Source organism: Mustela nivalis (genome assembly GCF_964662115.1).
Source record: "Mustela nivalis genome assembly, chromosome: 20".
Classification (NCBI taxonomy): domain Eukaryota; kingdom Metazoa; phylum Chordata; class Mammalia; order Carnivora; family Mustelidae; genus Mustela; species Mustela nivalis.
The window spans coordinates 4,502,090-4,527,732 of NC_139039.1; the positions used below are offsets into that span (position 1 = coordinate 4,502,090).

The 25,643-nt window shown below is 48.9% G+C and overlaps 1 protein-coding gene across 1 annotated transcript; it reads left to right on the top strand.

Annotated features, from left to right (window-relative positions):
• The first annotated feature begins 1,305 nt into the window (after positions 1-1,305).
• PLAT (plasminogen activator, tissue type) lies at positions 1,306-25,643 on the top strand. Its single transcript, XM_082715175.1, has 14 exons — positions 1,306-1,522; positions 12,829-12,926; positions 13,745-13,787; positions 15,662-15,799; positions 16,169-16,279; positions 16,655-16,829; positions 17,495-17,586; positions 19,042-19,216; positions 19,740-19,825; positions 21,021-21,216; positions 21,331-21,467; positions 21,631-21,771; positions 23,046-23,212; positions 24,736-25,643. The coding sequence occupies exons 2-14, from the start codon at positions 12,864-12,866 to the stop codon at positions 24,892-24,894; spliced, it is 1,683 nt and encodes a 560-aa protein (XP_082571301.1). The 5' UTR covers positions 1,306-1,522; positions 12,829-12,863; the 3' UTR covers positions 24,895-25,643.

A 25,643-nucleotide genomic window follows, 5' to 3' on the forward strand; every position in this document is an offset into this window, starting at 1 on the left:
ATATGGAAACACAGTTTGACTTTGGACACGCCTGCCTTACTTCCCCTCCTCAAAGTCAGCTCTCATCTCAGCTCTCCTCAGAATCTTTGGCCTCTCCTACAAGAGCTGGTCCTCCCTCAATTTCTGCTGCCCGCCTCAGCCTTCTGATCCCTCTCCTGGCATCTCTTCCTTCTTTCTCTCACACTGCCTTGTCTAGGCCAGACCTCAACCAACACCACAGATGCCCCGTCTCGAGGCCCGAGATACACTGGGGAGCGTGTGTCCTGCTCTAGTCTACGCACGGCACCTCCGATGCGCTAGCTCTGATCTAGAAAGCCCTGGCTCCGGTCACGTCCTTCATTACTGGTACCGCTGATTCAAGCCTGCTCCTTTTCCTTATCAGTCATCTGCAGGGTTCTAACAGGTCAAACAGGTTGTGCATTTCCAGGAGCATTTACATTTAAGAGCAAATTCCAGAACAGGGGAAAGTCTCCCTCAGTCTAAAGGATGGAGAGCCAATGTTAGAATTGCCTGTAAGGCTGTGCAGAGAAAGAGTTTAGACAGAGCACTGGCTCAGGGACCCCCTGCCTTTATTCCACAGCCCCATCCAGGGAATGCTGGAGCCGAGAAGTCCTCAGCCATCTTTTTTTTCTTTTTTTTAATTAATTAATTAATTAATTAATTTTCAGAAAAACAGTATTCATTATTTTTTCACCACACCCAGTGCTCCATGCAATCCGTGCCCTCCATAATACCCACCACCCGGTACCCCAACCTCCCACCCCTGCCTTCAGCCATCTTTGAGAGAGAAGTGAAATGATTTTCTCCATGATTGTAGGTCGGGGGAGTGGCAGGGCTGGTGGCAGGGTCCAGATTCCAGGCTGGGATACTTTCCACAGCAGAGGAGCCCGGCCCACCTTTATCAACCCCCACCCCATGCCCCCAGTGGCCCAACGCCCCTCTCCCAGCCCTTCTGTGCCTGGAGGGAACTGGTCCACCTGTCCAGTCCTTCTTTCAACCCTCTTGTGTCTCGAGGGGCAGATTTACTGCTGGAGATTCCAGAAGAAGCCCTTGGGCCCCCTCTGTGTGCATCTGTTTAGAACTGTAAATTCCTTTTTCCATGATAAGCTTACAGCCAGTTGGTCCTGGGGGTCTCATTTAGGTCATAGACCAGGGCCTTCAAGGAAGATGATTGTTAAGGTTCCGTCGAACTCCCAAATTCCTGCGATTGGATGACATCAGGATTGTGAATAATCAGGCTGGCCCTAAGCCAGGTCGGGCTGTGCTGCTTCCATCAGAAACTTCCTCCCCCTCTTTACAAAAACAGGCCCGCCCCGTTGGGCTCCCTCCTGGCCCTGTCCACTGGGCATCCTCCTGCTGCAGAGAAACCCGCCCACCCAGGGCCACTGACCCCACCCCCTGCCTTGAAATTTAAAGCAGGCCAGAGCCGTGCAGGGAGATTGGAGCTGAGGTCCTGCAAGAGCCCAGGGCTGAAGAGAAAGCTGTCTCGGAGGGAGGGAAGGAAGGAAGGCAAGCAGGGGCGGTAAGTTGAATACTGCGCCTCTCTGTCTGTCCAAGTCCTCCTGCCTCTCTTAAAAAATCTTTCTGGCAAACGGCGCCAATAGAAGAATGCCTTAATGAGGGACTGACTTTGTAATTCAGGCAAAAAGCGGATTAGCAAGAATCTGAGTCCCAAGGGAGCCTGCTTTTTGTAGCTGCATTTCATTGGGATGGGCTGAAGGCTTTTGGAGGGGTGAGGGCGTTCGGGGAAGAGAGAATAGGAGGGATTATTTCTTGGAGAAAAATCTCAGCAGAGTAAAGGAAAAAGTACAAAGAATTAGGGACAAATGCTCTGAAGAGACGATGGGATCCCCTCATGAATAATGGGCAAGAAAAGTGCCATCCGTTGCCTTCGGGACTTGTGGCTAGCAGAGCCTGGAGGGTCCGCGGTGTCTGGCTGCCGCCCTCCCTCCTCGGTGAGCCTGTTAAGAAGCTGAGGCTGGGAATGGGGGAGTGAGGCACAGGACTGCCTCAGAGCAGAATTAAGTAGGTGGAAAGTGTTGGGAAAGAGAAGGCCTCTGCTCTCCCTCCACACATCCCCAGCCTCCATCTCCACTGGTCAGTTTTGGCCCAATGTGCAAGTGTGCGGTCCTCTTTAAGGACTTTGCAATTATGGCGGGGAGAATAAAATGAATGGTTTTGCTTCCTAAGGTGCCCTGCGCGATGCCTATCAGGGCTTTCCAGATTTTCGCTGTTATTATCTTTATTTTCTTAACCTCCCTGGGAGGGAGGGCGGGAGGGAGCCAGAGAAGTAGGAGAACACTCTGAGCTCCCAGGTAACTAGCGACAAACTCAAATGCAAAGAAGTGTGGAAAGGATTTACCCGGTGCTCAGGTCGGATTAATAACCGTGATCTCTTGCAGAGGAAAATTGTGTGTGTGTGTGTGTGTGTGTGTGCGCGCATTTGCAATTCCATGAAGAAATATTGCAAATACAACTAGTAAGCAGAGTCCCTTGAAGGTGACTTCCTCAGCAGTTCCTGCCCATGGGCAAGAAGACACATTCTGGGATGTAGACGCTGACTTGTCCAGAATCAATATATGACGGTCAGCCCGAGGGCTTCCTGTGAGAGCAGAGCCAGGCTCGGGAACCAGCAGGGATTTGTGAATGTTGAAATAGAAAGAGCCCCATGCCACCCATTACTTTATTCTACCTAAAGTGTTCTCAGAGATGCTGACCTCAAACCCGGATCTCATCAAGAGTAAAGGGTAGCTCCCCTCTGCCCAGTGGCTTAGTCTCTGTCCAGACTCCCCAGGACCAGCTCAGTTTATTTTGGGATGCCTCCTATTAGACACTCCTGGAGTCTGGGCTACTCTTCAGTGGCTTCCTCCTGCAGAGGGACAGCAGCCAGGGGGTAGCTGAGGGACAGTAGTGACTTGGGTTACAGTAGAACCATGCTCAGTACAGTTCAGACTATAGTAACCAGCGGCCCGGCCGTACTCAGTGACCATACCCATCTAACGCTTTTGTAAATGACTGGCTGGGACCACAGAGCATTGGGGGGAAACTTTCTGTCCAGGGGAGCCCTGGTACTAATCTGCAAACAGCACCTTTTCTGGTTAGGGGGTTTTATAGCAACGGAAGGGGCCCTTTGACTAAGATCATCGTTTAGAAGGAGCAGCATTTCCAAAGCTCTAAAATGTGTGCCGGTTCTTTTTGATCGGACAGGTAAGGGGGCAACATGGTTCCCAAGAATGGTGGTGAACTTAGCTCCAATCCAAACTCAAAGTCCATGCACTTCTTTGAAATACTGAGTGCCGGTGCTGAGGAAGAATTTAGGTGTTGACGTGGAATGTTCAATCTCACTTGATTATTTGGCACCGTGTGTCTGTGGTTTTAGAGTAAAATGTCTACTTTCTGTGAGGGAATTTCAGCTCTGCTCTGATAAGGTGGCTAAGAGGGACAATGAGTGGCCAGAATATTCTCTTCATTTATTCTTTGGGTCATTAGCTTTGCACGGAGAAAAATTCTGTACAGAGTTTCAGGCTATAAGCCAACCAGCTCACAAAACTGGTAGTCTCAAATCAAACCAGATAAAAGAATGAGGGCAATTTAGACTCACGGGAAGTCAGAGCCAGAAAAAATCTTAGCAATCCTTCGCTCTGGTCCAACCCCAGGTCCATCCACATGGTCTCCCAATACTGGCTTCGTTGTCTACTTACACATAAGAATAGCCTATTTTTTTGATGATTTTTTGTCCATTCTCCTCCTTGAGAAATTGACTTCTGGGGAAGAGGGTAGAGTGACAGACAAGGCTCTCGATCGCCTCTCGATCGCCTGAAAAGTAACATGAGTGCCAGAAGGGAAAATGAACAAGGTGTTAGCCACACAACAGGCATTTCATAAACATTTTTAAAAGGGATGACTTGGGCAAGTTTGGGTGCCTATTACCATTATCCAAGAAATACCAACTAGCTGTTCTGCCTATAAAATTTAATGCAATTGCATGTTCTTCGCAGCTACCCAGCACCATTTGTGTCAACAGTCACAGTCTTCAGGGTGACTCTTGGCTAGCGGGCCTATGCGCAGGTGAGCACGGCTTGCCTATGGGATGCTCTGACACAGGCATCAGCGGCTTGGAGAGGTTGTCTGGGGCCTGATCTAGAAAACCTGATTCTACCTTGAGCCTCTGAAGTAACCCACTTCAAGGTCAGGCTGAACCTAGACACTGGGATACCTTCATTTGCCAAGCCTTTTCTGTTTATTACATGGTCACAGATAGTCCATTAATTTGCAACCAGACGTTAGGGAATCGACACCGAACTCAGGCCACAAAGGCTCCTGCATCCTTAGAACTCTCGGGCTTTCCAAACCATACTTCCTCCTAGGAAAGCCCTCAAAGGGAGAGCCTGGGATGTGTGAATCGAATTCCTTTGTCCAGTGGAAGGTGTTTGCTGAAGAGGAAGGGGCTCTGGCTGCTGGCTGCTATTACCCAGACCACAAGGCTTTGTAAACGACTGATCATTTACAAAATGACCAGTTTACAGCATTTATTGACCATTTACAGCAATGGTCACCTCTTGGCCCTATGCTCTGAGGAGCACTTCTTTATTTTGTTTAACCAGCGGCTTATATAATAATATCAATTCCAGGAAACCTACCTTGCCCAGCTCCTCACCTCACCAAGAGGAAGTAGATCTCGCTCCTCCACGTTCTACTAAGACCCCTTCTTCCTCTGCATTTCCGCCTTCTACTCCTACCTCCCTGCATATACCGCAGCGCTGATCTCACTGTACTATGAGGACCTAATTACCTGTCTGTCCCATGCCTAAGCTATGAGTTTTTGCGGACAGAGCATATATGTCCTTATACCATGGAGCCTGTGCATGGGCCGTGGTGGGTGCTCTGCAAACATTTGATGGTGAATACATAGAGGTGTTAGATCTTTGCCCATGAATCCAAGAAAGGAGGAAATTAGACTGAGCTGGGGCTTGAAGGAGAGGGGCTGGGGTCACGGATCTGACAGATGTCGCCCAAGGAGGACACGCAAAGCGGCCCTAGAGCCCCTTCGAGAAAGAGAGCATTGCATGAACAGCTTGATGTCAGCTGAAGCCTCTGCAGGTAGGGGACAGGACAGTCAGCAGGGAAGCTGAGCCCAGTAACCTGCTATGAGTAATCTAAAAGGGAAAGGCTGCCCGCTGGTCAGCTGGATTCCTGTTGGCTGTTCATATTTTGTCCTGTTCATAGAAAAGAGAAACTTGCTTTAGTTTGCCTCATCGGAGCAAGAGCCAGTGTCTGCCCCCTGGGCTGCAGAGAGAAAGGGAAGTTTTTTTTTCTTCTTCTTTTTCTGGGAAGCTCCGATTTCCTTATTTTTCTAGCCTCCTGTCTCTGGTTTTTAAACATCCATGTGGTCTGCTTCAGACGGGCCTTATCAGTAGCAGCGGCCTGATTTCCCAGCGGTCTCAGGCGCTAATTCCAGTTTCCTCGGAGAGTCCGGCATAATCCTGATGTAAATAGGTCCCGGAGAGGCAAATTAAAAAAGAAAGAAAGAAAGAAAACATTAAAAATGAGGTGAAAGACACCACCTCATATATCCAGAAAATAATGATTCCTGTTCATGTAGATGAAAGGCACGGACTTTTAGATCAGTTGTGAAGAATCTGGTTGCGGGTTATCACAAGATGTCCACATGATCGAGGAAGGAGCATTTGGGTATTAATGCTTGACCACAGTGGGGAACCCCGTAGATGTTAGCATCTTTCTGTCTTGGTAGCTTTCGGTTGTTTTTCCAGGGAGAAGCTGTTCATGCCAGTGCCCCTGTTATTGAAGGACGCTCATGACTGCCAGTACGGTTGACCTTACCATGCACTGGCCATTGTGTCATAGGGCCTTTGCCTGCTTCTTCTCTAATTCAGCAAGGTGGGAGTGATTGGCCCATTAAAAAATCCAGGAAACCATACACAACCTGTCTGTCATGGTTGTGTCATGGAACTTGAACTTAAGACTATGCCCCTTGCACTGTAACATGCTGTCCTTCCCAAATAGCAACTCTGAGTGCATGAAAAACATAACGGTCTAGCATCAGGACACAGGAAGGAGGGTTGGAAACAGTGTCGGTTCGAGTCTTGACACCACCTCTCACCACGTATCTCTCCTTAGGGCCAAGGTCCTGATGCTTTTTGGAAGTTTGATTCTCATTCGTAAAAACAAGAGAATACTATTATTCTATTATATATTATAGAATGCTATTCTATAGTATTACATATATTATATATATATTAAGGTTCTGTAGACTCTGCCTGGCGAGTGGTAGGTGCTCCAATGCCCATGGAGCAAGGGGCATTAACCCACACACAGTTCTTGCAAACACATCGTAACATTGCTTTCCTATGAGCCCAAGAAAAACGTGTACGCATTCAGTAACTATACAAGGAAAGCTTCTGATCAGTTTTCTGACTCATGGGTGTTGAAATCTGGAGGTAAACTAAAGAATTACCAAAGGATTGTGTATTTCATTGCTTTGCAATGATGTTGACTTTAGGGAGTGGGAGGAACATGAGGAACTACCTTCATGCTTAAGATGAGACATTGTTTTAGATCAACCTCAGATTGAGGGGTTTGTTTAAATTCAGACTTTGGGATTAACATTTTATTGCACTAATTGCATTAGCATTTGTCAGCTAAACCTTGTTTTTTCTTCTCCGGGTAAAAAGTTTATTAGGAAAGGGTTTCTTTTGTTTTTATCCTAAAAGGAGGCAGGATGGACTTCTGGTTTCCTAGACCCACAAAGAGCTCTCCCCTATTTCCTCCAAACAACCAGCATTACCTGGCAAACTATGGACAGCGAGTAGACGACAGAGCTCAGTGCCAAGATTTGGAGTAGCCTGGTCAGTTTCACATAACTCAAGTCACAAGTCATCCCCCCGCCTATGGTTTGAAGATGTTTTGGAGAGAATTCTGCCCTGAGTAACTCATGAGATGGGTGGGAGCTAGCAGAGGATTCTGTTCTATTCACCTCATTGGAATGGATCATATTAGATAAGAAACGGGCTCTTCCTCTCTTGTCCGTTATGAAACAGGCTCTTCAAGAAGAGAGAAAATAAACTTTGACACACAGAAAGTTAAGGATTGAGAAGTTAAGAATTGTTCACATGATGGCAGTTTTTGAAAATGGTTTTTATTCTGAGAGCACAGCCTCTATAAAAAGCGGGACCTGTGTAAGTGAGACCGGGCTGCGAGGCTAGTGTGGCTCCCGTCTCGTGTTCCATCTGGAACCTGCAAAGGTGAGCTTTTTTGGGGGGGGGTCCCCGCATATGGGGGCAGGACTCTTCTTGCCCTCTCACCCCCTCTGTTGTCCCAGTGAGATGCCTTTGCTACTCCAAGGAGTTCTTCCTTGGGCCATTTCTTTTCTAATTTGTTGGCATCCATTCTGGGCCATGGTGGTTGGGGGGGTGGAAGGAGGGTGTTGTTTGTTTTAAAGCTATGAGTCACTTTAAAGTATTGGTATTCTTGGAGACTGACTTTTTCTTACTCAGATTTCCAGAGAGAAGCTTTGCAAAGCAGTAATAATCTGAGAATCTCCTTTACCAAAGATTAAGCTAGCAAACCTTGCACACGGTGTAAAATTTGATCATAGTATCAACTTACTTTTGTCTTTCCCTTGCAATTTCTCTGCTCCTCTAGCTCGCTCATATTTCTGTCTTCTTCCTGCTGGCAAGAGTGAAAACAGTCCCTGAGTTCTACACCAGCAGGGGCATTTGCATTGTTTGTACCTAGAACCACAGAACTTGGTCGAGTGACTGTATTTGCACAGTTCTTTTATTGCAGATCAATTTCATGCATGTGGTCATGTTTAAATAAAAGTACTAATACACATTTTTAAGTGTTTCACAGTTTATACCCATTATATCATTTCTTCTCATAATAGCAGAAACCACAGTGTGTCAACCCTGGAGGAAACCTCAAGAGTCCATCCCACTTGGTTTTGCATCCCTGGGAGCTGATTTTTTTTTTTTTTTTAAGATTTTATTTATTTATTTAAGAGACAGAGATCAGAAGCAGGCAGAGAGAGGAGAGAGCAGGCTCCCCACTGAGCAGAGAGCCCGATTCAGGGCTCGATCTCAGGACCCCGGGATCATGACCTGAGCCGAAGGCAGAGGCTTTAACCCTCTGAGCCACCCAAGTGCCCCTGGGAGCTGATTTTTGTGCCTCAAAATATAGATACTTTTGGGAAGGGCGGTGTATCAACTTTTACTGTCAATGTAACCTATGTGAATGAACATACCAGTCCCTTTCTGGAAGGCAGATTTTTAAGGGGGAAGATGGAGAGAAAAGGCCAATCAATGCAAAGGGACACGAGGGGCCCCTGGGTGGCTCAGTCAGTTAAGTGTCTGACTCCTGACTGCAGTTCGGGTCATTGTCTTAGATCATTATCTCAGGGTCATGAGATTGAGCCCCTGTCTGGGCTCCATGGGCATTTGCTTGAGATCCTCTCCCTCTGCCCCTCCCTCATCACTACTCCCCCACCACCTGGGCATGTGCTCTCTCTCTCAAATGAATAGATCTATTAAAAAAAAAAAAAAAAGGACATGTAAAGGCACTGAGGACAACAGTTCATCTACTTTTTCCCAGGATTTCTAGCTGTCCTGCCGCTGTTCCAGCGGCCTCACCCAATGCAGACCCAACACCTATGAATGGGCGCCCATCAGGCAGCCTTGCCCCATGTTACCGCTGCCAAAATAAATACTGAGTTCTGGCTAGCGTGACCACTGACTTCTCAGGCACAAGGGCACACTTCCTTGGCTCTGGCAGAGTAACCCCCTCCCTGGTTACCAGTGCTCCCGTTTTTCCCCTAGAACAGTCATCACTCATGGTTGTTCAGAGGGACCAGGGAACGGAGTCACTGTATTGCTGTTGCCAGCAAGACCCAGCGCAGCTTCCAGACAGAAGGTCAGAGCAGCTCTGGAAGCAGATGAGGCTTTCGCATGCAGACATGCAGACTGTGTCCCTCACCAGGATTTCTGCCCGTGTCTCCTTGAAATCCAGGCCATGCTTAATTTGCCAGGCCCGTATCCTGGGTTTTGTTTTTGTTTTTGTCTTTTTTTTGTTTGTTTGCTTTGTTTTGTTTTGTTTTAGTTTTTTTGTTTTTTGGGGTTTTTTTTTTTGCACAGAGTCTTTGTCCATTTGCCAAGCTCTGTGCCTGCTGAATTCCATCCACCAGAGAGGGTGTCTTTTGCAAATCTGCAGAAATCAATTCACGTGCTAACATGGACCTGACAGGCCTGGGGCCCTGGGACCTTGGGGTCCCCAGGCCTTATGCCATTGCAGAATCCATTACTCTCACACGACCATGTCTTCAGTGATTCAGGGATTCCGGTCTAACAAAAGTGAGACCTCCTGGTGGTTTTCTTTCTCCCTACCTCCCACTCCATCCATTCATTCTTCCTTCTTTCTCTTACTTCCTTGCTTTTTTAGTTCTCTGACTCTGGGAAACTATAAAATAGGCAAAAGGAAGAGAACACAGGGAAAAAAAAAAACAAAACAAGTCATCTTTGTATTTGTAAAATGAGCCCAGAAGGATTTCTCACACTTACTCCATACATCTTGCCCCCCACCCTCCTCACCACGAACACAGGGCACTCCAGCCTCTGGTGGCAGCCCCTGTTCACAGTGTAGAAGCCTGTCCTGGCGCTGGCTGGCCCCGTGGTCCCAGAGTCTGAGTCCCTGTTTCTGGTATTCACTTTGTTTTTTGTCCAGGCACTGCCCCCAGACCTCTACACCCACCTCTTTAATGAAGGCAAAACAAGGACACATTTTTTTCCTCCCCTCTTCCTTCTCCCTTGTCTTTGGACAACACTGCTTGTCTGCTGGTGGGATGACTCATTTCTTTGTCATCCTCTCACCCCATTCAGCCCGTCCAGATGCTCTCATTGCCTCTGTGCAACGAGATGGAGCTAGTGTCTTGTTTGAGATTATCACTGGATCGGCTCAAGGCCTAGCAAGGTCCCCCCAAAGTGGGGGAAGATAAGGACTGACAGAACAGAGACTGTCTCAGACACTGCCGGGAGCAGAAGGCAAAAATAGACTCCTTGGCCCCTTATGCCCCTGAGTTGTCAAGGGTTTTCCCATGATGCAGCTGTGTGGGAGCCACAATGGAACTCATACTAAATCATGTTCCGCCTCCCCATCTGGTCCCCCTCCCCCATTTGTCCAGAGAATGCAAATGTGTCAATACTGCACTTCTCACTTGGCAATTTTCCAACATCTAGAGTTATGTTCCAGTTAGAAGGACCCAGATGTCTTTTTTTTTTTTTTTAAGACCCCGAATTCTTGAAATAATAAAACTGTGTCTTGGTGGTCATCCAGAGGAAAAAATGAAAATAACCCTCTGGGAAAGGGCTGGTTGGTTTGACAGGCAGTGCTAACGAGGGTTAAGTTCCTTGTTGATGCATGGCTCATGTACTCATTCATTGCTTCAGAATTTCTTCATAAAGCCAAGATAATAAAGGATGAGACAATCTATATGCGTCTGTGAAACAGGATTAACATCCGGAAGAAAGAGAGGGGATGCATTTAACAAGGTCTATTTTTAAAAGTTAATAAGAAATGGGATAAAGGGGCGCCTGGGGGGCTCAGTGGGTTAAGCCTCTACCTTCGCCTCAGGTCATGATCTTGGGGTCCTGGGATCGAGCCCCGCATCGGGCTCTCTGCTCAGTGGGGAGCCTGCTTCCCTATCTCTTTCTACCTACCTTTCTGCCTATTTGTGATCTCTCTCTCTCTGTCAAATAAATAAATAAAATCTTAAAAAAAGAAAAGAAAAGAAAAGAAAAGAAATGGGATAAAATTAAGAAGGGAAATTTCCTCTTTCTTATCAAGAAAGAGGAAAGCCAGAGCAGGTCCCACGGCCAGAATCAGAAGATTCCACCAAGGGCTCTTGTTGCCCATGGGCTCAACTCCCTACTGTTCTCTTCTGAAACTCTGAGAAGCCGGTAGTAGTAAGCTTCCTTCTCCCAAGGAGAAAAGGCCCTCAAAGAGCACATCCTATGAGGAGGGTCCTTGGCCCTCCAAATTAGAACTAAGGCAGATTAGATCCTGCCTTCTTTCTGTTTCCTTCACCATGGAGAAGGGGGAGGGGGCGGGGGCGAACTTGGTTGGTGAGCCAGGCCTCTGAGCCTCGCCTGCATTTGCTCCTTGGAATCCTGTTGACCAGCCCCCACCCCCCACCCCCGTTGCTCCCTCCCCTCATCCCTGTCCCGGCTCCCTTTGTCCTCTGCCTGTCCCCAGCAGCCCCAGAAGAAGCATTGGGGCATAAAGAATCCTCCCCCCCACCCCCTCTTTTTACCCTTGCTCTGAAGGGGGCCTGTGGCCAGTGAGGGAACGGACACTTCCAACAGGGAAGTTCTTTGCAAAGAAACAAAGGAGCCAGAGACAGACCCGGATGAAAAAGTCTTGGAAGCCTCTGATCTAACAGGGCCCTGAGGATCCTGGCGATGGGGGAGGGGTGGGACCGAAAGTTGTTGTGACTGAAGGGAAATGAGTCAAGGAAGAAATGCCTGATTTAATTCTTGTGGACAAAGGAGTGAGTGGGCCTGCCAGACCACAAAATAACACCCCGACCAACTAACCTAGTTTAAGCTGTGGAGGGCATGATCACTGGGGAAAGACACATGGAAACTGGGAATTTGGGGTCTAGGAGGATCTGAGTCTTATGACCAAAGGCCAGATGGCTCGGTTCCTTTCTGCCTATCTGTGCTTTGCCGGGCCTGCCTGTAAAATAAGAGACAGACCTTCCAAGGGAGCAGCGGGGAGGGCAAGAGCCAGAGCAGAAGAGCATTTCTTGTGCTGGGCAAGGAGTTCTAAGTGTGAGAACCGAGGTAATGGGGGTAGGTTGGCTCTGTGAGGTGCTGGCCGTAGAGTCCCTATGGTGTCCTCAGAAAAGGTTTCAGAGCGGACATTTCTATGGTTCCACCTAGTTGACCCCAGGGCAGGAATTCACTTTGAGGGCACCAAACCGGGACGCTATTGCCAGGAAGCGCCAGGTGTGGCCTCACTATTCAGCCAGCCCACAGAGATCTCTGGGCAAGACAATCTCCTAGCCACCTGGGCCCGTTGACGGATGAATGGATAAGCAAGATGTGGTCTATACAGACAACAGAATCTTCCTCGGCTTTAAAAAGGGAGGAGAGTTGGGAGCACCTGGGTAGCTCAATCAGTTCAGTATCCGACTCTTGATTTCAGCTCAGGTCTTGATCTCAGGATCACGAGTTCAAGCCCCATGTTGGGCTCCATGCTGAGTCCAGAACTTACTTTACACTCAAACACACACACACACGAAAGGGAAGAGATTCTGACACATAGTTCCCCGTGGATGAACCCTGAGAACGGTATGCGAAGTGAAATGAGCCAGTCACAAAAGGACCCATAGTCTATGATTCCACCCAGATGAGGAAGCGAGCGAGTCGCCATAGTCATAAAGACAAAGTATTGTACTTTCTGGTGGTTGCCAGGGGAATGGGGGTTATTGTTTATTGGGCACAGAGTTTCAGTTTGGGAGGATAATAACGTTCTGCAGAGGGACGGTGGTGATGGTTGCCTAACAGTGTGAACACACTTAATGCCACCGACCTGTGCACATAACAGTGGTTAAGATGGTCCATTTTATGTATCTTACCACAGTAAAAACTATATATACAATTGAAAACATCTTCCAGGCACCTGTGGCATTTCCTGCCGTGGGAGTTGATGCTGGAGGGACTGGCCATGATCGAGTCGTAGGTTCTCGACCTTTGCCACACTCCTTGATTTCTCGATCCCACTATGAAGTCTTTTTCCCCCCACTTCTTCTTCCAGAATTCAAGGTTCACTCTGAAGGAACCATAAATACAATGAAGAGAGAGCTGGTGTGCGTTCTGCTGCTTTTTGGAGCAGCCGTCTCCTTGTCCAGCCAGGTAAGAGGTCTGTGCCTCGAGCCCGCCATGTACCCTCGTTGGACTCAGGAGCGCCCCCGGGGGTTATGTCCGAGCACAGGGGTGCAGCAGAAGTCAGTAGGTATGGATCCTCTCTGTCTAGGATGCTCAGCATTCAGGGTCCGTAGGCACCTCTTCGGACTTGGGTAAATAGGCCACGGCCACGGACTGCCTTCTTTGGAGCTGTTTTTAAAGAGTGTGTTTGCATTCATCCATAAGACATCTTTAAAAAGGTGGTGCAGCAGCCATGAATCTGGAAAGCCGCCCTACACTGTTCACTATCCACTTGGGATGGAAACTATACCCTGGACACACTCTCTAAAAATGCCCAGCAAGCAGGGGCATCATGGAGGGCACAGTGGGTAACACCCGCAGAGTGAGATTTTAGAGGAGACAGTTGGGGACGGCGACATGGTGGGGAGGGAGGTGGGCTACCACTGCACTGACCACTTGCGGCTACAGTTAAATGCAATTAAAGATTCAGTTCAGTCGCACTAGCCCCATTTCAAGTGCTCAGTCGCCGCATGCGACTAGTGGTTACGGCACTGCACAGCACAGGAATTAAAGATTTTCATCACTCAGAAAGCTCTTATGACAGCACTGGTCTAGAAGGAGAGGACGAATTAGAAAAGAAGGCAAGAAGTGGACATTGCACCTGGGGCCAGCTATACCTGAGGGGGAATCTTCGGGCCTGGTGGCATCTGATTGGTGGGGGTGTGAGTGGTCTATGGGTCAACCACGTTTATTCCTAAAACGCCTAGCATGTGCTGATCCTTTTTCCATCCCTGGTCGCTTTGCAGGAGATCCACACCCGATTCAGAAGAGGAGCCAGATCTTACAGAGGTGAGGTGAAAGGGGAGGTAGAAGGGGGAGTCTGTGGAAGCGGGAGCCAAAATCAGGGCTTAGGAGTTCAGGGTGTTGGAGGCTCTGTCGGGGTTTCTCTTCCACCACGCCCAGCTTACTTGAGCTGCGTGAAGGTGAAATTTTGCAGGGTGATTCTGTGAAGATGTCTGTGTCACCCCCATCCCTTACTCATTCACTTAGTTAACTAAGGCCCTGTTTTGAGAGGACAGGAACAGACGTGCCCTCAAGGAGTCAGGCTGTCAGGGAGTCACAGAGCTGGCAGGGTGGGAGGGAGGGGCTGCCAGCTCAGTGGCCCGAAGCCCTGTTACACAGGTGAGAAGACAGAGCCAGAGATTGAATGATGGGCCTGAAGGCCACACCGTGGCCAGGATGCAGCTGCGCAGGTCCTCTGGTTTCCTTTTCTGGGCTGGGAGCTCCATCCTGCTGGCATCTTTGTTAACTGCCATCTCTGTGCATACCTGTCTTCCGGTTGGTAAAACCAGAGTAATGAGCCTGGGTTACCTCACACAAGTTGCACAGTTGTGGAAAGACTTTTCACTCTAGAGTCGACTCTAAAAACCTGAGGAACATCCCCCATGAGCACTAGGTAAGATTCCAAAAATAGAATATGCTCGCAGCCAGATTGTCTAGACTCTGGTTGGAAGAAATCTAGGCCCAGCTTCAAGTCTAAAGCTACCAACGTGGGGCCCTCCTCTCTCGTCCTTCATGACCTAGTTCCTTTGGGTCTGGAAGGCTTTGCAACACCTCTTTTAAAGTGGAAGTTTCCCCAGAGTGAAGTATGCTGCAATTTTTTTTTTTTTTTTAAAGAAAAAGTGAGATAGAGAGAGCACAGGCACACACATGGGAGTGGTGAGGTGGGGCAGAGGGAGAGAACAAGAGAGAATCTTCAGCAGGCTCCATGCCCAGTGCAACATAGGGTTTGAACCAAGACCCTGACATCATGACCTGAGCCAAAACCAGGAGTAAGACGCTTAACCGACTGAGCCGCCCTGGTGCCCGAACACTATACTCCAAGCCTTCATTGTTGGATAGCACAGCATTTCCAACAAGGGTATCCTGGCCCAGCAGAGCCCCAAAAGAAACAATAATGTTATTTACAATGAGCATGTGTCACTGCTTTAGTTAATGAAAAGTTGAAGATTTCCTAAGTTGGCAGTCTGCTTTGCAAACAGAGAGAGACGAAGAGGCCAGGAATATCAATGCGAGGACTCAGACCGTTTTCATTACGTCACAAATACTAGTGAGAGCAGCACATTCCCCCCACACACTATGGTGTCAGTTTTCTTTTGGGCTAGCAATGCATCATTTGTGTGGTAATACTCAAATGGGTCAAAAACTCTGGTAGCCAATTATATACATGTACATATTTCTGATGAAAGAAAATGAAAAATTAGGGGCACCTGGATGGCTCAGTCAGTTGGGCATCTGCCTTTGGCTCAGGTCATGATCCTTGGGTCCTGGGATTGAGCCCCACATTGTGCTCCCTGCTGAGCAGGGAGCTTTTGCTGCTCCTCTCCACTCATGCTCTCCCAATCTCTCTCTCTCTCTCTCTGATAAATAAATAAATAAAATATTCTTTAAAAATAAAAATATAAAATAAAATGAAGAATTAAAATATCACTTAGTAAATGCATTTTGATAGGTAAATTCTTCCAAGATGAGGGTCCGTCCAAGGAAGAACTACAAACACAGTCTTTGGTGACTGATTGGTAGATGTGTGTTATCTTCCGGCTGGGATGACAGATGGGTTGTATGACTAGTGATTGAGGAACTTTCTCAGTAGGACCTGGGGTGGGGCGGTGGTAGCGTTTGGGCAGCTGTGCCATCAAGAAGCCACCTGTCTCTCATTCCAGTAAGCTGCAGAGATGAGAAGACGCAGACACTCTACCTGCAGAACGAGTCATGGCTGCGCCCCGGCCTTCGGGGCAACCGCGTGGAGTACTGTCGCTGCGTGGGTGGCCGCCCACACTGCCACTCTGTGCCCGTCCGAAGTACGTAAGCGCTCGCAGCCCAAGCTTGGAGCTCCAGCTCTCCCACTGCCCCCCCCCCACCACCACTGCGCATGCGTGCAGAACTTCAGCCATTGTTTCCCCACGGGCTCTGCCTTAGGCCCATGCGAAGGCACTGAGCCAACAAGTGAGACTGTGACCCGGGGCCCATGCCTTCTCCAGCCTGGCCTCAGCTTCCTCATCTGTCCAATGGGGACAATGGATGTAACTGCTTCACGGTTTGCAGAGAGGATGAAATGAGCTCCTTTTATAAACTGCTGAGAATAGTGCCTGACACGTGGAGCTCACTCCTATTATCCTTGGAACTGCTTTTTAAGGTGACAAGGGGCTTTCTTGTTTTGTCCCTGACAGGTTGCAGCGAACCCAGGTGCTTCAATGGCGGGGTATGCCGGCAGGCTCTCTACTTCTCAGATTTTGTCTGCCAGTGTCCTGAAGGGTTTATGGGGAAGCGTTGTGAAATAGGTGAGTGGTAGGTGGGCGGTGCGGGAAGAGGGACAGAATCCCAAGTCTTCCCAGAAAGGAGAGGCAGTGTGTGGTGATGTGGGGAGGCGGGAGGCGGTGGGGGTGGGGTGGGGAGCGGGGCAGGGAAGGATCCTGCAAGGGTTGGTTAGGAAACCAGACTGTTGGGCCCAATGGGCGGAGCCTTGGGAGGCAAGCTGGAGTCTGTCTGGTGGACACGGCCAGCCCCATGTACCACCCGTGCCCCAATAGCTTCAGCAGCAAACCTGCCTCGCTGGTTTGGGGTGACAACAGAGCAGACGTGAAACCCCTTTGGAAAACTAAATGACAGAAGGGGGAACTCACATGGGAGGCATCACGTGTCCTGCTTTCAATCAGATGCCAGTGCCACCTGCTACAAGGACCAGGGTATCACCTATAGGGGCACATGGAGCACAGCAGAAAGTGGGGCCGAGTGTGTTAACTGGAACAGCAGCGTGCTGGCCTCGAAGCCGTACACTGGGAGGAGGCCCAACGCCGTCCAGCTGGGACTTGGCAATCACAATTACTGCAGGTGAGAGGGCCGCCTACGCTCCTGAGCTTGCTCCCCTCCCTGGGGAGGAGCTGCTACATCCGGAAGCGACCTGGAGCCGATCTGCCACGGCTCTCCAGAGGAACAGAACCAATACACTCCCTACCAATATGGTGATTCATAGCAAGGAGTTGGCTCGCTGCGGGGGCTGGCATGTCTGAAATCTGTGGGCAGGCCAGCAGGCTGCAAACTCAGACAGGCTTCTCTGTTGCAGTCTGGAGGCCGAACTTCCACCCCAGCTTTCACTCCTAAGGCCTTCCACAGATTGGAGGAGGCGACCCACACGATGGGGGTTAATCTCCTTCACTTCAACAGATTGCTGATATTAGCCACAGCTACAAAATCTCTTCAGCACAGCACCTAGATTAATGTTCGATTAGATAAATGGGCACTTAGAGCCAAGTTAATCCATAAAACCAATCATCCCAGGCCAGCCCTTGTCAACATGGCTTCTGTGCACAAGTCCTTAACTTGGTCTCCAGATGGAGACAGTAGCCAAGTCCTACTTCCACCCAACCTGATCCAGCTCTCCCGGGTACAACTGGAAGTGCACGGACCTTTTCCCCGGAAGAGGATGCAGAGTCCTTGGGTCTGAGAGGGAGGCTTCACTTCTCCCCTCCCACGGCCTTCCCTGGCTGCTTTTTCAGAAACCCCGACCGTGACTCGAGGCCCTGGTGCTACGTCTTCAAGGCAGGGAAGTACAGCAGTGAGTTCTGCAGCACACCAGCCTGCCCCAAGGGTAAGTGCGGCCTCCCTTTCCCCCCCAACCCTAGCGTCCTGGAAGTAGAGTCTCAGAGGATAAAGCAACTGTGTTTCTACAGCTGAGGAGACCAAGGAGTAGGCTGCTGGTTCATCATTTTCATTGCAGAGGCAAGACAAGTCAGGAGATGTAGGTCTTCACCCAGGCCTGGCCTCTAATTAACTGGTTGACCTTGAGCTGGTTTCTTTGCCCCCGACCCTCCATTTCCTCAGGTACAGAGAAGGGGGCCCGCATTGGTGGTTTCCAGGCCTTTTGAGGGGGAATGGAGATTCTCTCCTTCAGGATTGAGGGGCGTATTTTCCATTGCTCTCTCTCTTTTTAAGAGAGAGATGTTAAACATATTATATGTTTAATATAAGAAGATTTTCCAAATTTAAAAATACTAAATTATAAAAAAGCACTATGCATTCTGTGGTGCTTTTACAAATAATGATATTGCAATAGTATAAAACATGTGTTTTAAAGTTCTAAATATTCGGGGCACCTGGGTGGCTCAGTGGGTTAAGCCTCTGCCTTTGGCTCAGGTCATGATCCCAGTATCCTGGGATCGAGCCCCGCATCAGGCTACCTGCTCAGCAGGGAGCCTGCTTCCCCCTCTCTCTCTGCCTGCCTCTCTGCCTACTTGTGACCTCTCTCTCTCTCTGTCAAATAAATAAATAAAATCTTTAAAAATAAATTAAATAAAAATAAAGTTCTAAATATTCATACACAATATTAATGTGCCTTCTGCCAACAGATAAGTCTGACATGTCTGTGAATTTGAGGACCCTTTACAGTAATTCTAAAGCATCTTCTCCCCTCCAAGGATCAGTAAATTGTGACTCACTGGTCTAGGTAGCCTTAAAGATCATGTTCCTTATGTCGTTTAGAGTGGTACACTCTGCCAGTTTCAAGTGGGGAGAAAGGAGGGTAAAATGGGGCAAATAGGCAGCATCTGTAGGTCCATATGCTCTCTTCCTGCTCAAGGCCAACAAACCCTTCAGAGCACTGGCAGACAAAATCTGAGAAACTGGGGTCTGCTGACATGTCACTCCATTGAAGAGCCCCGGTTCACCACAACCTGTCAAGTATAAACAAGGAAACTCCCAATTACCTTCGAAGCAGCTCCAGCAATAATCACTACCAGTTGGGCATAGACCCTTCCTACCCAACATGAACGAACCCTCAAGGATCTCTCCACACAGCAATCTAGGAAGCCACATCCAACTGATGAAAGCTGGCCCACCAACCGAAAGCCATTTACCACTCATGTAGAAGGGCTAGGAGGAGGAGGAGAGGGGGAGGTGGGATGGTTATCTCCTCCCTCCTGTGGGCAGGCTGGCTGCCTTCATCCTGTCAGGCCTGCCGCCCCTCTCAGGACCAGCTGCAAACCCTGACTTACCTGCGGTAGCATTTAATTACTTTTGTTTCAGTTTGAGATTTCTTTTGTTCCAGAAAAATATGAGGACTGCTACTTTGGAAAGGGGTTAGCATACCGTGGCACATACAGCCTCACTGCGTCTGGTACCTCCTGCCTCTCCTGGAATTCTGTAGCCCTAGCAGGCAAGGTCTACACAGCGTGGAAGAGCAATTCTCAGGCGCTGGGCCTGGGCAACCACAATTACTGCCGGTATGCAGCAAAGCGTCCGTGGGGTTCATGTCTGGGCAGAAGGCAGGACTGGGGCGTGGGATGGGAGAAGATTTCATACCTCAAGTTATAGGAAAGACCCAGTGGGTGGGATATGATCTAGTCACCCCCATTCACTCACCAGCATAACATCTTTTATAAAGAGTGAAGTTCACCAGTTTGTCAGCCCACATTGCAAGTTCGAGGTGCTGTCCCTTAGCCACTTGGGCCTCATCTGCTCGCTTCTTATATGGCGCCTTTCTCCCAGTGAATGATAAGAGTGTCCTCACAGCATAGCTTACAGTTCCTTCCAACATCCTTGTCAGAGGAGAATGTTGTGATAGAAAATGTGATAGAAAAACAAAACTAAAGTTGTTTTCCTCTGGTGAGATCTCTGACAGAGCCAAGTTCGGAACTCAGGCCCCTCCTTTCCAGCTCATTGTTTGGCTATTGGTTTACTGAGCCTCCTTCCTCTCTCACATGGCTTGTGATGTGATTGAAAACCTTGAACTCTCTTATCATCTAGGAACCCAGATGGGGATGCCAAGCCTTGGTGTCATGTGCTGAAGGACCGCAAGGTGACGTGGGAATACTGCGACGTCCCCCAGTGCTGTAAGGACTGGCCCTTGGCCACCTGCCGCCGCCCAGCCCCCCTCTTGACCATTTCCTCTGTCACTTCCCATGTCCTCACAGCTGTCTGCTTCAGACTGTGTCACTCCCAGATTTTCAGGAAGGCTTTGGTGGGGAGGGGCTTTCCATGATTGAAGCAACGCTCTGGGCAGGTGTTCATTCCCCATGCACGAGGGTGACACAAAGGGGCAAAGCGAAAGAGAACTTGCCAGTTTCTCTTAGAATTCATTAGGCTCTGAACTTCTCTCTCCGGATGCCTTTATTAATGGTTGGTGATGAGGTCGTGGTGAGCATGGAGGAGGCGAGCTCACATGGATGGCTGCCTCCATAACAAAGTGCTCTGGTAGCATTCTCCCGACAGCGTGGCCAGAGGTGGTCTTCCTCTCTTTAGTTTCCAGATGAGGAAACCAGCTCCCAATCATGTGGCTGCCGAAGCTCACTGGGCTCCAGGTGGCAGAGCCCGTGTCTGTCTGTTCCCACGTCCTCTGACCCCACAGCTTGTACTTCTGCTGTGAACTCTTCCAGCTTTTCTCACAGAGCCCGTTTCACACAGGGGAGCTGGGTGGGTGGAGGGAGAGGAAGACTCCGAGGAAATTCAAGCTGGCACATTTTGCTAAAAAACCTTAGTTTAGAAGTTGTCTGAGAATAGATTATTATGACTCCGTTCCTGTGAACCCACATTTAGCCCGAATGTTGCTCAAGGAACGTATTACATAACTGGGCGGGTAAGTCGCAAACTACCAGCGGACTCACAGCGAAGGCCATGCCTGGAGAGTCCCCCGTGAGCAGCATCAGTAAGCTCGCTCAGAGCCTGGTGGGCTGGGAGTGTTAAGCAAGCTGCATGAGGAGGTAGGATCTCAGCTAGGCCCTGACGGAGGGGCAAGGTGGGGGTAGATGGAAGAGAAATGGGGCAGGCATTCTCCAGGAGGGAGCCGCAGGACCACCTTATTAATGAAGCCAGGAGGCAGGTACGGGGAAAAACGGGCTAAGGAAGCATAGCAGAAAGATCCCATTGGGAGTCAGACAAATCTGGGTTCTAATCCAGAGGCCGCTGTGAGCTTGAGCAAAAATTTCCCAGCCTCTCAGGGTTCCAAGAGAAGAAACCGGGGTAGGTGCTCAAGGAACTCACCTGAGGACTGCAGGTCTGATCTCCTTTCTCTGTCCTTTCCTCTCCCAGCCACCTGTGGTCTGAGACAGTACAAGCAGCCGCAGTTCCGCATCAAAGGAGGGCTCTACACAGACATCACCTCTCATCCGTGGCAGGCCGCCATCTTTGTCAAGAACAGGAGGTCACCGGGAGAGAGGTTTTTTTGTGGCGGAATACTGATCAGTTCCTGCTGGGTCCTGTCTGCTGCCCACTGCTTCCAGGAGAGGTAGGGACTTCCAAAAACCCAGTAGGTCTCCCTAGACTTTGAGGCCTTGAAACTGGGGCCTGTTAGAAGCAGCCCCCCAGCAAGCAGCGCATCCTAAGGCTGTTTCTCCATTAGGTACAATCCCCACCACCTCAGGGTGGTTTTGGGCAGGACATACCGCGAGGTCCCCGGAGAAGAGGAGCAGAAATTTGAGGTTGAGAAATACATCATTCATGAGGAATTTGATGATGACACTTACAACAATGATATTGGTGAGACGTCCTATTGTCCCTGCTCCAGAGGACATGACAGCCACCCGGCCCCACCATGGGCGTCCCCACCTCTGCCTCCCATGCCCTCGCCCTCTCCGTCTTCCTCCCCTCCTATCAGACGGAGCATCCCATGAGGCTTATTCTCTTCCCGATCTCCTTCCAGTCCTGCTAAAACTGCAGTCGGACTCGCTACACTGCGCCCAGGAGAGCGACGCTGTCCGCGCCGTGTGTCTGCCTGAGGCCACCCTGCAGCTGCCCGACTGGACAGAGTGCGAGCTGTCTGGCTACGGCAAGCACGAGGCGTGTAAGTGGAAGGAAGTCTCGGCTCCGTCCTGTCTGTCTGCAGGGCAGCGGGCCATGCAAATATTGAGAGGAAGAAGTCACGAGAATGTTCTAGCCCTGGCCCAGGCACTGATGCTGTGTAAATGTAGTCATGTTCCCCGCAGACCAAGAAGCCACCGTCTGCCTTCCCCACCTCACAGGGTTACCATGCAGGTCAAGAAAGGAGTGAATAGTACAAGTGCTTGGAAGGGCTTAAGATGGCAGGAAAGTTCCGATGAGAAGGGGAGGCTGGTGATTAGGGTGTGGGGCTCTTGGGACTCTCCGGTCCTGTAGGTCTGAGTCCACACCCTAGATTTGCACCTGGTAGCGGTGGGAGCCAGGACATGGGTTTTCCTGTTACACAGCTCCGAGCCTCGGCCCCCTCACTGGGAACACGGGGGTAGAATCACCTAGTGCCTTAGAGTATGAGAATTCAATGACAGTAGGTTAAGCCAGTGGTTTTCAGCCAGGGTCTTTGCCCCCCAGAACACAATGGCCCTGCCTGGAGGCATTTTTGATTGTTAGGACTGAGGAAGGAGGTTTATACTAACATTTAGATTTGAAGCAAAGGGCACTGCCGAATACTTGCAATGCACAGCCCTCCTCAAAAAAAATTATCTGGCCCCAAATGTCAATAGCGCTGCTCCTGAGAAACCATGAGCGAAATAAACTCTATAAAATATCTAGGTTGGGGGATGCCTGGGTGGATCGGTCAGTCAAGCGGCTGCCTGGGGCTCAGGTCATGATCCTAGGGTCCTGGGATCAAGCCCCGCATCAGGCTTCCTTCTTGGTGGTGAGCCTGCTTCTCCCTCTGCCTGCTGCTTCCCCTGCTTCCACATGCACTCTGTCTGACAAATAAATAAATAAAATCTTTTTTTTTAACATTTTATTCATTTATTTGAGAGAGATCACAAGGAGGCATAGAGGCAGGCAGAGAGAGAGAGAAGCAGGCTCCCCACTGAGCAGAGCCTGATATGGGGCTCGATCCCAGGACCCCAAGATCATGACCTGAGCTAAAGGTAGAGTCTTAACCCACTGAGCCACCCAGGTGCCCAACAAATAAAAATCTTTTTAAGAAGTAAAATATTTGGTTTTGTCAGTCAAAGCAGTATTGATAACATTTCCTAGGCTTCAGCCCCATCCATCTGAAAGCTGGATCCAAACTAGCCATTATTAGAATAGTTGGCTTCCTCCTTCTAAAAGGTTTATAAGTAACTTTCCCTAAGACCGTAAGATATTTTCCCTTCTCTGTTTCAGCTTCTCCTTTCTATTCTGAGCGGCTGAAGGAGGCTCATGTCAGGCTGTACCCATCTCGCCGCTGCACTTCACAGCATCTGTTTAACAAAACCATCACCAACAACATGCTGTGCGCTGGAGACACGCGGAGTGGTGGGAACCAGGCAAACCTGCACGATGCCTGCCAGGTAGATGCAGGGGTCTTGCCTCACTCGGGCCCTCCCAAGGGGAAGAGTGGCGCTTGGCCCACAGGTTCCAAGCAAGGAAGAAGTTAGAGCCAGAACGGTTGAGTTCTTCTTGGTGAGGCACTGGAGATTCTAGATGAGGGCTTCAAAGAAATAACACCATCCGAGTGAGATCAAAGTTACCCAAACCTAAGAAATCTAAATTGCAGGAAATTTCCCCGGTGTCTACCCCGGAAACTCCACCTGATTCAGGGTTTCCTGTAAGCCCAGGCAATTAATCGACTATTGAAGTGGTGGGTAAAGCCACATAAATGAGGCGATGCTTGACTTCTGGAGGCTGGAGAGTTGGAGTCCGCTATGTAGGGGTGGGGGAGGAGGAGCTGCTGCTCACCCAGATGAATTGTGAGACAGAAGTTTCAAAAACTCATACCAGCCTTAAGAGGAGGCTGGTCGCCTGGGAAAGCAAACTATTTCAGGCTGTGTTGGCATCCTTATCAGAGTTGGTACTTCGGTTTTGTGATAACCAGACACCCGTAAGGGATACACCAGCCTGTGGGATTAGGACCTAGATATAACCAAGGCACCGTTATCAATGAGCCATTTCAAGCCTACAGTGTGCCAGGCTCTCCATCGAGGGGCTGGGGTGAGAGGGGAAAAAAAAAGAAGGAAGCAGGACTCCTGCACTGCAGACTTCGTGGGCTTTGTTCTTATAAGGTAAATCGCATCAGCATTTTCCCCCAGTTCCTTGACAACCTTTGTCTCTTTTCGGATGGTTTCTTTAGAAACCTCAGCTGTACCCCTAGCTCAACAGTCATAAAAAGGTTGTATGCAAAGTGAAACCTTGATCTGCAAGCTTCAAGTCAAAAACAAAAAACAAGTGATTTTGATTCAATAAGACAGTAACGGCCAACCGTGACCAAGAGTTTTGCAAAATGTCATGCTTTCTCCCAATTAATTCCCAGAACGACCTCTTACAGTAGAGAGTAGGATCCCGATCTTCAAGATAAGAATACCAGAAGCACAGTTAGCCTGAGGCCACACAACTACTGGGTGGTAGAGTTAAAAGAAGGAGCGTTATGGCCTGAAATGGCTGAGCAATTATCTCAATTCCAGTTTGCAATGTAGATACAGCCTAACCGTGGACAGGATCTAGACAGTAGGAGAAGGAAAGGATAAGTGAATTGGGGGAAATCCGAGGGGGAGACGAAGCATGAGAGACTGGATTCTGAGAAACAAACTGAGGGTTTTGGAGGGTAGGGGGTTAGGTGAGCCTGGTGGTGGGTATTAAGGAGGACACGTATTGCGTGGAGCCTGGGTGCGGTGCATAAACAGTGAATCTTGGAACACTGAAAATTTTTTTAAAAATCTTAAATTTTTTTGGAAAAAAAAAGATCATTGATAAAAATTTCCCTCTCTGAACTAAATACTTTGAAGAAGATGACATTAGGACTACAAATATTAACCCTAACTTCCCCTCAATGAATCTGCATTTTTGGCAAACAACTAACCTGTTCTCTCTACTGCAGGGGGACTCAGGCGGCCCCTTGGTGTGTATGAAGGACAACCGCATGACTTTGGTTGGCATCATCAGTTGGGGCATTGGCTGCGGGCAGAAAGACGTTCCTGGCATATATACCAAGGTTACGAATTACCTAGACTGGATTCAAAACAATATGCGACCGTGACCAAGGACATCCAGTTCCCTGAAATCACAGGGAGACCCTGCTTCCTCTACTTCAGAAGACACCCAGGCGAAGTGCTTCTTTACAGAGCTGAGCCGTCACACAGTACAAGCAGGTGGCGGGGCAGGGGGAACCCAGAGGAGAGGGAGAGGATAGGTTTTCATAGGTAATTCCCATTTTAGAAGTTTTCGGGGGTTAAGATCTGATTTCAGAAGATAGTTTGGCAGCTGAGAAGACAGATAAACGCCAACCCCTCCAGGAATACCATCATTTAAGGCAGAAGAGAGGGAGAAGAGAAGCCCAGCCTCCTGATCTGTCACCACGAGAAGCTTTGGAAATGGGACCACAAAGATAAAAGCATGTCTCAATAGTAAAAAAGTAACGAGATCCTTCAGGAAGGAAGGATTGCATTAGAAATGGAATGTCTATTTATAGTGACAAGGAAGCCCAATGGGGCCTCCTAATAAGGGATGGGCTGGCTGGCCAGATCATGTTCCTCAACACCACCTTTTAAATCAAGTATTTGGCTTTTCCCTTTCTCCACTTTACAGATCTTGGAAGGAAATCTTTTTGTGTATAGTGTAAATCTTTTTTTCTATATAAACTTTATAATAAAACAGACTTGTATCCTTTTAGTAACTGGTAAACTAGGCTTTAGTATATTTATATCAACCCATTTTAGTTTTTATTTTGTTGTCACGCCCCTGTATTATACTGTGCGGAAATAATAAATTCAGATTATTTTTCACATA